The sequence below is a fragment of the Olea europaea genome, chromosome 14 (assembly GCF_002742605.1).
Source record: "Olea europaea var. sylvestris chromosome 14, O_europaea_v1, whole genome shotgun sequence".
Lineage (NCBI taxonomy): Eukaryota > Viridiplantae > Streptophyta > Magnoliopsida > Lamiales > Oleaceae > Olea > Olea europaea.
The window spans coordinates 11440790-11454400 of NC_036250.1; the positions used below are offsets into that span (position 1 = coordinate 11440790).

General features: G+C 39.6%; 1 protein-coding gene across 3 annotated transcripts; it reads left to right on the plus strand.

Annotated features, from left to right (window-relative positions):
* The first annotated feature begins 1644 nt into the window (after positions 1–1644).
* LOC111409166 (F-box protein At5g39450-like) lies at positions 1645–5540 on the plus strand. Of its 3 annotated transcripts, XM_023039144.1 has the most exons (3): positions 1645–1933; positions 2072–3926; positions 5158–5540. In XM_023039144.1, the coding sequence occupies exon 2, from the start codon at positions 2092–2094 to the stop codon at positions 3922–3924; it is 1833 nt and encodes a 610-aa protein (XP_022894912.1). In that variant the 5' UTR covers positions 1645–1933; positions 2072–2091; the 3' UTR covers positions 3925–3926; positions 5158–5540. The 3 variants fall into 3 exon arrangements, with proteins under 3 accessions (XP_022894912.1, XP_022894910.1, XP_022894911.1); XM_023039142.1 differs by having other exon boundaries at positions 1645–3926; XM_023039143.1 differs by having other exon boundaries at positions 1646–3908.
* The last annotated feature ends 8071 nt before the right edge of the window (positions 5541–13611 follow it).

A 13611-nucleotide genomic window follows, 5' to 3' on the forward strand; every position in this document is an offset into this window, starting at 1 on the left:
AGCTGTTACTCTATTCTCGCCCAAACCTTCGAGTCGCCCAAGGTCTTAGCAAACATGAAGTGTTGTGGTTATCAAGAAGTGCAGTTATCAAAGCAGCCCTATTGCGTTCCACGATTTAAGGAACTTAATTGAAGACGGTTGAACGACAAAGAGTAATGAAAGCAGTTAGAAAAGGTAGTTCCATGACAAGTTGGCCATTACGAGGAAAGTGGACAGTTATAGAACGATCCAACAGTTTTTAGGCGGTTGATCACAAGGAAGATCATCCAAGAAGTATAAAAGGAAGGAATGACATAGAGCAAAGGACCGAATCAAAAACTCTCGAATAGAGAACATGTAATTTTAAATTTCTTAGCTTAGATTTAAACACTTTTTTCAGTAACTCGTGTGCTTGCGCCACTTGGAGGTATTTTGTTTTTAATTTCCGATTGTAAAGTCACCGCCAATAAAGAACACCCCTTTTTGGGACTTTGTCTCAAGAGGTTTGTCCCTTACACAATCGTCTGATCCCTTTTTAATTGTTAGCGACTAACATGCGCGAAACACCATCATATTTGACTTTTTCTCTCTTGTGTGGGACCCATAACGATTATATTTTTCATTCTTATTTTTACAATAATGTGGTTCAAACGGGGCTAAATGAAAACTTGTTTAAAAAATGTGTATAAATTATTTAAATTATAATAAATAGAAATGTGTGCAAACGCAAATGTTTAAATCTCAAGAAAAATACAAAAAATTTACCCAGGCCTTACTTGAACCCATTATTTTCTCATTAAAATGAAAAATATGACCGTTATCTATTATATCAAGTCATCATATTAGACTTTTTATTTTTTGTATAGAACCCATAATGACTATATTTTTATTCTCATTTTTATAATAACGTAGTTGAAATGGGGACCAAACATGTTCTACATAAATTACAAGTAAATTTGATGGGCAAACGTGGCCACATGCGTTAGGCACTGCTGCTTGGACTTTTCTAGTGATTGTGGAGAATTTGGCTTCGGTATGAAGCTGAGTTCAAAATTGGCAGGCTCGAATGGAATTTACCATTCCTGCATTAAGGGCCTTGTCCCCTTTTAATTTCAAAAAATATATTATGAAATAATGATTGATGTTGAAATATTTGATTAAAAAAGAATTTTTTTTTAATTTTGTGTAATATTATTTTAATAAAAAATGTGTGATTTTCAAAATGAATACCGTAAAAAAAATAATATAATAGAATAATTGACAAACATGAGCTAACTTTTATTATTTTATAGAGTCTGCACACATTGAAATTTTTGGATAGTCATCATAAATCCGACTTATCCCATTTCCTCCTATTTTAATCCTTTTCCAGTGAAAGATCCTAATCCTATTATATCAATTATATTAGGTTCTTCCACAATATTGAATTTGGATGTGAAAGAAATTTTTGTTAATAAAAAATTCTTATTCCAAATAAATTTTTGACCATTAATTTCTAGAAAGACAAAAATGTACGAGTGAAAAGATAATTATTTTCTGAAATTGTCAAATAACAGAATGTCACGTGTAACTTGTTAATATTGCACTGTTCAACAGAACACAGTTTTGTAATATTTTCCCGTCCATGTCACACCGCCGGGGGCCCTGCCCCCTACCACTCACTCACACTCGCCACCACACATACGAACTTGTCCATTTTCTCTTAAGTAGTTAGTGAATTGATGACTTCTGCTCATCTTAACCCTGGTAAAAGGTTCACGTCAATCTGCCTATCATCTATTTTAAAATTGAAACTTTCCTTGAGTAACCAATTTCAATTCCTGCTGAATTTTTCTTCTTTCGCGATGCAAAATCTACAGGCGGAGTTTGGAGAATCCGATGTAATCCCAGTTAACCCTCAGTTCAAAATCTAATCGTTTTGCCCCGATTTGGAATAAAAAGGGTTCTTGAAAAGGTACGAATGGAACCTTCTTTGTATTTATAGCAAATGATAGATTGGGTCAAGTAACGTTTCAACAATTTCTTGAATTCCCTTAATTTCAGAATTTTTACATGAATATACATACGCCTAAAAAGCTTCAAACTCTATCAGGAAAAGTTACACATACTGTAATGTTAACCGATCAGCGTGGATTAAGCTTTTTTATGGAATTACCAGACGACATATTTGTCGTAGTCAGCAGATCCCTCTCTCCGAGGGACGTGATTAATCTTGGTCTCTGCTGTCGACGCCTTCACTCTGTAGTGGCCTCCGATAAGGTGTGGCTTGCACAATGCACTAAATTGGGGTTATTTCCTTACAAGGACCTAATTGAATGGCGAAGGGGCATTTGCTCGTATAAGGCGCTTTGCCAGTTCCTAATGAATATTCTGCCGTTGCTGGGGATTTGGGTTCACCAAAACCCCGAGCTTGGCAATGTAGTTTATGTTATGCCTGGTTTCTTATCGATTGTTGGGTGCCGGATTATCCCCCAAGAGGTGGGTCCTTCAGGCCTCAAAGATGGTCCTATATTATGGGCGACTGTATTTGAAATTCTTTGCAACTATGAGGGCTCCACTGCATTCTTTTTACACGGGAGGGAGAGTGGAAAAGATTATGTATATCCTGGTTTGCTAAAAGCAGTTGATAGGACTTGCAACGTGCTTCTGCTTGAGGCTGAGCCTGGGCATCAGAGAAATGGAGGTAAATTGGTTCATAGTAAGAACTTTGCCCATCTAGTAGAAAAGGACGAATCACGAAAGATATCTAGGTCAGATGGTGAGATTTCTAAATCACAGAGAATGGCTGGACAGAAAGGGATGGTAGTTCCCTTTAGTCGGCTTGGATTTGGAGATAGGAGAAGGCTACTTGACATTATTACCAGCCAAATTCGTCTTCAGGTCCCTGATGCATCAAATGCTTTATTGTTTCCTCCCTTGAGAAATGACGAGGTTGATTTGCATAAGGATCTAGCATTCTTATATGAAAGGAGGTTATTGCTTTTTCAAATGTATAAGGGTGGTGTTGGGCACAATGATTTGAAGACTGAATCAAATTTAGATCCTACCCAATTAGGTTCAAGCGAGGTCAGAAAGAGTCTTGAATATACTTCTGGTTATCTTACTTCACAGACAAGAGATGGGACTCTGAAGAAGAAGACGATTTCTGGATTTATCAAGGGCGGTATCAAACAGATGCTTGGGAAATCAAGCTCAGCGAATGGTACCAACTGTGAGAGTAAGCACGCACAGCTTCATGAGTTTCTACGCCCGGGTGATACTATAGGATTGACTTTACGTGCTACAACCATGAAGTTATCTTCTTATAAGGCATGGCCAAATATGCATGATAATCGATTTGCCCTCTACAAGTTGCCTATACAGGTTCCAAGGTCAGACCATGAGTATGCTGGTTTATGGGGAGGCACTTTTGGTTGGCCTCCAGGTAGGCCTTCTGAAGACAAGCCTGGAAAGGCTCTATTCTTTCTGTTGCTCTCTTATGAAGAGTCTGATGGGCAGCAGGAACTAATTGCTACCAAGATTTTAGAAGGTACATCCTATGTGTTGCATCCAAATGGCTCAGCAATGTTTAAAGTTAATACTGCTCAGCCTTCATCAGAAATATTCCCTTGGGATACTGATGAAGATTCCAATCCAGTTAATGTTAAGTGGGCTTTTATGGGGGAAGGTATAGCACATGGGTATGGATTCAGATATCCTGGTTCGAAACCTGGTTCACTCTTTGTAATTCACGACGAATTGCTTGCTTTTATATGGAAAGAGTCCAGGGCTGTTTTGACCTTGCAGAGGCTCAACTTGCAAGAACTTTTGAAGAAGGGTGAAAGGGTGCCATCTTTATCCCCAGTTCCCAACTTCTCTTATCTAACCAAGACATACTCAAATGTCTTCTCTGGTCTCTCAAATTCGTCAAACAATTTATCTCTACCAGGGTATGCATTTTTCTGAAAGTACGTATTATTCATCCATTGCACACAAGTCTTAAAGTGGATAAATCGTTTCACTGTGATCATCATTTATATGGATATTGTATGATATATTTTCAGCAATTTAGTGGAGTAATATTTACAGAAGTATATTACAAAATTTGGTTACAAATCTGGTGAAGTATAAGTCAAGTTTTTGGGATCAATCGAACGTTTATTAGGCATCCTGTTCTGCCATAACAGTATTTATGAAATTTTGTGTGGTATAAAATTTTCTACTTGCACCCTGAAATTTTTCTGACCCTGGTTTATAGTTGCTTTTTTATTTATTTTTCTTCTTTCTATTGTTTTATTTAGTTACCAGTAATCATATTTATTTTGTGATTTGTCATCTGTTTACTATTTTCTTCTGATCGCCGTGGCAGTTATGACGAGTTAAATTTCTATGTAGTCTCTTTCTAGATTTGAGGACTGAGATACTAGTTGCCTACTGGAACTTTTTATTTAATTCGAATGGCTTGTTCCTTCGTTATTTGCTCCACTGGCCTGGACCACTTGGTGCATGCGAATTAAGGAATACTTCTCGAACTAAGTATTATCACTGGAAGCCCTTGTAACTACATATGATTTTTAAGTTCTATCCTAATATTGCCCACTTTACACACAACATTCTTTCTTATCAATGTTATTTTACTAAGTAAAGAACGCGAATTTCCTTGTATTAACTTGTTCATAAGTCAAAAGTTTTTCATGCTTTGTATTGCATGAACACTTCAAGTAAGGTGGCGTGTCCAAATCTAACACGTGTCCGATATCGATACTCCTCGAGTACTGTATCATTGTTTTTTTTTTTTTTTACTTTATCCGAAATATTATATATTTTCAAATTAAAATTATTATTAAATAACAAATAGGTACTCATATTTAAAATATATTAAAAAAATTAATAATAAATATAAAACTAAATATGTAAATTAAGAATTTTAAAAAATTTAACCAACGTGTCATGTTAGTATTTTTTCGAAAAATCGTGTGTCGACGTATTCTACACAACACATGTTCATATCTGTGCATCATATTTCATGCCTGTTGGGTTCTCTTACTTACATGGCAGCATTACTTAAAAACATACAGTTTTTTTTCTCGAATATAGAACTGGTAACATTTGGAGAGGAAGTATAACAAGCATGCCAGTTATAATTTTTATTGTTTTTCGAAAAATTAACATAGAAAGTTACATGCTTTTTTGGTTCAGATGAAGTTGTCAAGCTAGAAGAAGCCAAATACTTTATAGTGAGAAGAAAGCTCTATTGTGGTGATGGAAGAACCGTTATTTCATTCCTCCAGATCAGGACTTTGGAGTGCAGGTGGTCTCCAATGGAGTGAGAATTTAGCTTTAAAAAATATGAATGCTTATCCATGTGATTTAAGGTTGTAAAAAAATTGTCAGTTATGTGAATAATTGCCCACGATAAAGTGGGACGAAAAAAGAGGAATTAGAAGTCCTAAACTTGATGGCTTTATCTGAGGATCATGCATTTCATGAAATTTATAAAAGAACTATTTGTGGATAATCACCTACGAAGAAGGTGAGAAAAAGAGGATATGGAAGTCCTTTAGTTAATGGCTTTGTCAGTAGATTGTGTATTCCATGAAATATGTAATGCTTCTGTTTGATCCACGTTCTTTAAAACTTATTTTTTGCCAACTCATTTTCAACAATATATTCTTTTAATAGAATAATTCTGTATGTAAATCCAAAATTTTTCCTACTTTTTATCAAACATTTTTCAAACAAATCAGTTTTTACAAAATCTATTTTCAAAAAATGGGGCTCAAAAAAGGGAATTTATGAAAAGTTAACGGCTTAATTGGGTTTCACGTTTTTAAAGATTCGTGTTTCTCAAGTTAACAAAGAAGGAAATTAAATTATGGCATTTTATCAATGTGCCAAAAAGATCTGATAATAAAATTCATTTCTCTTGTGGGCACTTGCCTATGTTACGATCAAGCTACAAAGGGTGCATTGATTAAATTTTGATGTCATTGGAGGAGCATTGGAATATGAATGTTTAAATTTTCCTTCGACTAGAAAAATGTGATAGACGAAACTAATTAATGATTGGAACTGAGTGCACCGTCAACATGGTTGAAAAGTCTTTGCTCGAAAATTTTGTGTCAGCAACAACCATCATCAAGTGTATGGAACTAGCGAAGGGTGATGAGACTCTTGAGTCTTGATTTATAAGCAATGGCACAATGATAATACGCTAGGATGAGTATCCAACTTTCCATGAGAGGTCAAGACTTAGGATCAATCAAAATGTTACTAAACATAAGCTAGATACATACAAACTCTAATTTATGTATTTACATATGCACATAAGTAATGGGTTAGGAATTTTTTCCCCTTTTTTTGGGGGTCTGCAGCATGAATTGTTTTGCTCATAATAGTAAATGCTGGTGGTACAATTGACATATAATTAGATTGAATGAGATTGATTATAGTTTTTGTTTATATAAGTCCCGATTTCCACATCAAAGATTCTAGAACTATGATAGACCCCCGGTTTTCTTCACATACACAAGGAAAAAGAATAGGGAGGCAGATGGGCTCTCGAAACAGGGAAACTAATTCTGTTAAGGGAAAACCAATTCGGTTTCCCTCAAATCTGTTATTAGTTAGAGATAGGGGCATTTTGGGGAGTTGAACTTTGGGGTGGGGAAATAAATGTATGGGAGGGGGGAAATAGAAATCTATCTAGTGGCTGGGGAAGTCTGTGAGGAGAGTTACTGGGTCTCTCGAATTTCCCAGGAAGCTGTTCACTCGCCTTCATCAATAAAATTCTGCATTATAGTTCCTTTTTATTCATCCATACTTGTGCCTTTAATCCTTTGTTTCCATTTATAAGTACAGAAAATACAGGATCCTATCAATTTGGTATCAGAGCATCCACCTGGAAGGATGACCCTTACTGATTGGGTTGTCACGTTGGAGGAGAAATTAGATGGGGTTCAATAGGAATTAGAGAGAAATATAAGTGGACTGATGGATAAGTTTGATGTGATAATGAACAAGTGGGAAGTTTAGGAAAGGGAGAAGACAGAGAAGGGTAAGGTAGAAGGTTCAGCAGAACCCACCCAGCCCAACGAAATTCCACCAAAGCCTGACGAGCTGGGTACCCACAGCGAGGGCAGTAGAGTCAGGGAGGAAGCCGGGCGAGCAGAAAATCGAACCCGCCGACTTGAAATGCCGGTGTTCGACGGCGAGAACCCAGATGGCTGGATTTTTCGTGCTGAACGGTATTTCACTATGAACCAGTTATCAAATTGGGAGAAAATTGATGAGGCAGCAGCGAGCTTCGAGGGGGAGGCTCTAGCATGGTTTCAATGGGAAGATAGTCGACAGCCCGTTAAAAGGTGGGAGGATTTAAAATCACTACTGCTGCAACGATTTCGGCCTCCCCAAGAGGGATCGAATCTGGAGAAATTCCTGGCGTTGAGTCAGGAGGGCTCGGTGCGTGAGTATCGGCGTATGTTTGAGGTCCTGGCAGCACCATTAACGACGATCAGTGAAGAAGTGATGGAGGGTAATTTCCTTAATGGGCTGAAGCCAGATATTCGGGCTGAGGTACGCATGTTTAAACCACGTGGGTTGGACCATATTATGGAATTAGCCCAGCGCGTGGAAGAAAGGAATGAAACTATAAAACAGGCCCAAATATTTTCTGGCCCCTCTAAGCAGAAGAGCAATTATTCGAGCCCACCAGCAGACTGCAGCCCTTTTAAGCCTCGTTATCAGCCATTGTCCCACGGTCAGCCCTTGCCGTCCACAGTGAAACCCACGACAGTGTTACGCGCGCCGACCACAGCTAAAGGGTCGTCGCCATTCAAGAGGCTAACCGACGCCGAATTGCAGTTGAAAAGGGAGAAGGGTTTATGTTACCGTTGTGATGAGAAGTACGGGCCGGGTCACAGATGCCGGAATAGAGAGCTGCAGGTCTTGGTGGTGCAAGAGGAAGAAGGAGTTGAGGATGGGGTGGAACAATTAGAGGGGGAGGAAGGAATTGAGGTAGGGGAAACGATAGAGCTGTCAATTAATTCGGTAGTGGGACTAAGTACGCCAAAAACCATGAAGTTAGTTGGGTTCATTTCGGGAAAAGACGTGGTGGTGCTTATTGATTGTGGGGCCACCCACAACTTCATCTCCATGGAGTTGGTAAAGCAGCTGAAACTGCCCACATCAACTACGACCAGGTATGGAGTCCTCATGGGTACAGGGATGTCAGTCAGTGGTGGGAGCATTTGTAGAGGGGTGATGATATCCTTACCAAACATTGATGTAGTCGATGATTTCCTACCATTACAATTGGGATGTACTGATGTTATTTTGGGTGTGAAATGGTTGGGGACGTTGGGAAAGATGTAGGTTAATTGGGGAAAATTAACAATGAAGTTCCAAGTAGGGGGAACACAGTGCTGCTGCAAGGTGATTTAAGCCTACAGAAGTCATAGGTCTTAATCAAATCTATGGTTAAAACCTTTAGAGGGCGACCAAGGGGTACTATTAGAGCTTGGAAGTATGGGGGTGGAAGAAGAGAGGGATGTGCCTGGGGTTGCTGAACCGTTCGGTAAATTGCTACAGCACTACAAGGAGGTTTTCGAGTGGCTGGATATGATTCCCCCCCTCGCCCTCGAGATCATGAAATTGTGTTACAGCCGGGATCAGCTCCCGTGAATGTCCGGCCGTACCGATATCCTTATTTTAAAAAAAATGAGATTGAGCGACTGGTCAGGGATATGCTTACTGCGGGAATCATACAACCTAGTTGCAGTCCTTTTTCGAGCCCAGTCTTATTAGTTAAGAAGAAAGACAGCAGTTGGCGCTTTTGTGTAGATTACCGTGCCCTCAACAAAATTACGGTGCCAAACAGATTTCCTATTCCGGTAATTGATGAGTTGCTAGAGGAGTTGCATGAGGCTGTAATTTTTTCGAAGTTGGACCTAAAATCGGGGTATCACCAGATCAGAATGAAGGAAGAAGATGTTTCCAAAGCAGCTTTTAGAACTCACGAGGGTCATTACGAATTCTTAGTCATGCCGTTCGGTTTGACTAATGCACCCGCAACTTTTCAAGGTCTGATGAATGAATTTTTCCAGTAGCATCTCAGAAAATTTGTGCTGGTGTTTTTTGATGATATATTTGTCTACAGTAAATCAGCAGAAGAACACGAGCACCATTTGAACATCGTTTTAGAATGCCTACTAAGGCATCAATTGTTTGCAAATGAGAAGAAATGCACGTTTGGACAGCAACAAATTGAATACCTGGGTCATGTCATATCCGGAAAAGGGGTAGCGGCAGATAAATAAGAAATTGAGGCGATGTGCAATTGGCCTAAACCCCAAAATTTGAAAGAGTTGTGTGGGTTCCTAGGGCTCAGGGGATACTATCGGCGTTTTGTAGCGGGTTATGCCAAGATTGCTTGGCCGTTAACAGAGCTCCTTAAGAAAGATTGTTTCGGCTGGAATGCAAGTGCAGAGGCAGCTTTTTGTAGTTTGAAATCAGCAATGACGCAAGCTCCTGTCTTGGCCTTGCCAAAATTTTCTCAGTTGTTCGTGGTGGAAACCGATGCATTGGGCCATGGATTGGGGGCGGTTCTGATGCAAAGTCATCATCCCATAGCCTACTTTAGTCAGGTGTTGCCACGCACTGCTCGACAGAAGTCTGTGTATGAGTGGGAACTAATGGCGATTGTGTTGGCTGTACAAAAATGGCGCCACTACTTGTTGGGACGACATTTTGTGGTAAGGACTGACCAGCGCAGTTTGAAATTCCTACTTGAGCAATGGCTAATTAGTGAAGGTCATCAGAAATGGGTTACGAAACTGCTGGGTTTTGATTTTGATATTCAGTATCGTCCGGGGCTTGAAAATAGGGCTGTGGACGCACTCTCCAGGTTGAACCGATTTTGAGTGTTCTAACCTTATCTATGCCTGAAGTGTTGCAACTAGAAGAGATCAAGAAAGTGGTAGCTAATGATGAACTGAGAGGAATAGTAGATAGCTGTGTAATAGGGGCGGAGATCAGACCAGGCTATTCTGTGCTAGATGGGGTTTTATGCTACAAGGGCAGGATTGTGTTGCCGAAAGCATCCCAATTTCCGGAGCTAATGATGAACAGTGTCACGAGTCCCGAGTTGGTGGCCATTCGGGCTTCCTCAAAACGTATAGAAGAATAGTACATGAGGTGTATTAGAAGGGAATGAAGAAAGATGTGAGGGATTTTGTGGCAAGATGTGGGGTGTGTCAGCAAAATAAGTACTTGTCACCTCAGGGCCTATTACAGTCGCTACCAATTCCAGAACTAATTTGGGCGGACATCTCCATGGACTTTATTGAAGGGTTACCTAAATCAGAGGGATGGGACACTATATTGGTGGTTGTCGATCGTTTGAGTAAGTACAGCCATTTCATCTGCCTTGAGCATCCATTTACTGCTCAGTCAGTAGCCAATGTTTTCCTCCGCGAGATTGTTCGGTTGCACGGCATTCCTCAGTCTATAGTATCTGACAGGGATCGGGTCTTTATGAGTAAATTTTGGGAGGAGTTATTCAGATCATAGGGAACGGTCCTCAAACGGAGCACAGCGTACCACCCACAAACGGATGGCCAATCCGAAGTGGTGAACCGGTGTTTGGAAACTTACTTGAGATGTTTTGCCTCGGGTAAGCCTCGTTCTTGGAGCCAGTGGTTACCTTGGGCAGAATTTTGGTATAATACTTCCTTTCACATAGCAACTAAACATACCCCCTTTCAGATAGGATAGGGGCGCGCCCCTCCCCCGGTTCTTCCATTTGAGAAGGGAAGTACAGTTGTGTTATCAGTCGAGCAAGCTTTAGTTGCAAGGCCGGTTCTTCCATTTGAGAAGGGAAGTACAGTTGTGTTATCAGTCGAGCAAGCTTTAGTTGCAAGGGATGAAGTGTTACTGGAATTGAAATTACAGCTGCAACGTGCACAGCAGCGAATGAAACAGGAAGTAGATGGCCAGTGCAGGGACATTCAATTTGAGGTTGGGGAAAGAGTATACCTCAAGTTAAGGCCTTATCGCCAAAGGTCTGTGTCTAGCAGACCGTCAGCAAAACTCTCCCTGCGCTACTATGGACCATTTGAAGTTGAGGCAAAAGTGGGACAAGTCGTGTATAAATTAAAACTTCCGAAAGAGGCTGCCATCCATTCAGTGTTTCATGTGTCACAGCTACGAAGGGCGGTTGGGGCAGTCCAGACAGTTTGCCAACTACCTTCCCAACTATCAGCAAATGGACAGTTCACAGTACAGCTAGAAGCAGTGTTACAAGTTCGATACCCCAGCACAGACTCGAGCATGGGACCGGAAGTTCTCATCAAGTGGAAGGATGCCCCGGATTTTGAAGCTACTTGGGAGCCTTTCAACATCATCAGACAACAGTTTTATGACTTTCACCTTGAGGACAAGGTGGATTTTGGGGAAGGGGGTAATGATAGACCCCTGGTTCTCTTCATATACACAAGGAAAAAGAATAGGGAGGCAGATGGGCTCTCGAGACACGGAAACTAATTCTGTTCAGGGAAAACCAATTCGGTTTCCCTCATATCTGTTATTAGTTAGAGATAGGGGCATTTTGGGGAGTTGAACTTTGGGGTGGGGAAATAAATGTATGGGAGGGGGGAAATAGAAATCTATCTAGTGGCTGGTGAAGTCTGTGAGGAGAGTTACTGGGTCTCTCGAATTTCCCAGGAAGCTGTTCACTCGCCTTCATCAATAAAATTCTGCATTATAGTTCCTTTTTATTCATCCATACTTGTGCCTTTAATCCTTTGTTTCCATTTATAAGTACAGAAAATACAGGATCCTATCAAACTACTTACAGAGATATGCAAGTCATTGCCTGTAGTTATTTATGTCCCTCAAATTGATTAGGTAGTTGGCGGCTATCTTTACCTACATATGGCCCGAAGATTTTAAGAAGATATGAGACTCGTAAGTTGTCTTAGGGAGAATTTGACGACTGAGAACGTGTATGTGAGTATGTCTGACAGGTAGGATTCTTCGTGAGATCCAGGCAGTTCAATACAAGCTTGAATCAATCATTTCTTGCTGCTTCAGTGCTTCATGAACTCCAGATTTAAGGAGCTCCTTTTGCTTTTATATGGTTCAGACAACATTGAACTTCTTTGTCCTTGCCTCTATCTTTGTGAATCGATTCTTTTTTCTCTGCTTGAAAAACAAAGAATTCCTCTGTTTACTGCAGGAGTTTTAAATTTTTTATCATAGTCCTTGTTACTATGCTGTATAACAATGAGAGTCTATTTACTGTTTTGGCTGGAAATCAGGGCAAGAATTGGAAAGTTACAAGAAAGAACAAAGTGAAATGAAAATGTGATTGTTTTTTCATGAGCGATTTTTGCATACGCTATTATTCAATTACAAATTATATTTCCGAAATATTGAGTTAGGCCGAATCTGTAATGGCTGCTGTTCTTTGTTATATTATTTGCTTCTTTTTTTTCCTTTTTTTTAAAGGGTGGTTGTGGTCTATTATAACTCCCTTTGGGAGGCCATGATATGATTCATCAATATCCATTACAGTGAAAACAGCCCATCTGCCATGTAGTATTGTCGATTATGCTACTTGGTTACACTTGACAGCGATTTCAGTTACTGTTGCCAGATGGGTTGTGAATTGGGAGATGTCTTTCATTGTTCCAATAATCTTACTTTTTGGTTCTCTATATATAAGCGCAAACTTAGCCTTATTGCCAATAAATTTGAGGCCAACCTCGTGAATAATTTATCACCAAGCGTTTGAAGAAATTTTTGCGTGGATGAAGCAATTACATTGTGACTACCAGAAGTTATGTTTGTTCATATCCTTGAAATATTGCTGTGGCTTAATTATTTGGTAACCAAGTCAAAGGACCGTGCCAATGGCGGTGGAGTTGTGAGGCGAGTGGTTGGATCCCTGGTTGGTTCACCTCCTTGGTGAACTGATCAGCCTTTCGACGCGAAAGCTGGTGCAGGTGCATCATCAGCTTCAACTGCTGAAGAAAGTGAGACACATTTTGCAGGGAATATTAGGGAAACAATTTATTGACCCCCAGTGGAGAAACACTCTTCAAGCGAAGAGAAGGCATTTGATGTTGTTGATACGTGGTAGAGATGCATTGATAGAATATATTATATGCACACACCATTATGTACCGGAAATAATATGCACTTATGTAGTGTTGAACACAGATGCTGAGAATTGACATTTACATGACAGAATTTTTTTTTGTGAAAATCGAAACGAATAATGATAGAACGAGATTAAATAAATAAATGATTTGAAGTTTGGCATGCACATGCGAAATCTCTTTAATGCATGTTTTGTGCACTAGTACTAATAGGATGATACTTTTTAGACATCTCTCTTCTAATATACAAAAGTGCTTGCAGGATTAATACCTCTAAAGAGTCTAAATATGGAACAAAATATATACAGCACGATATGATATTATTAGATTTTACATTAAATGCAAGGAGGCTTTTACACAGGCATTTATCGAGGACATATTGAGGAAAATCTACAGAGGGTGGAGGACATTAGGACATTTGTTGCTAGATTTGGAACCCTTAAATAGGGATATGTGGTGAATTTCTTGACGTATGAATTATATGGGATTATTT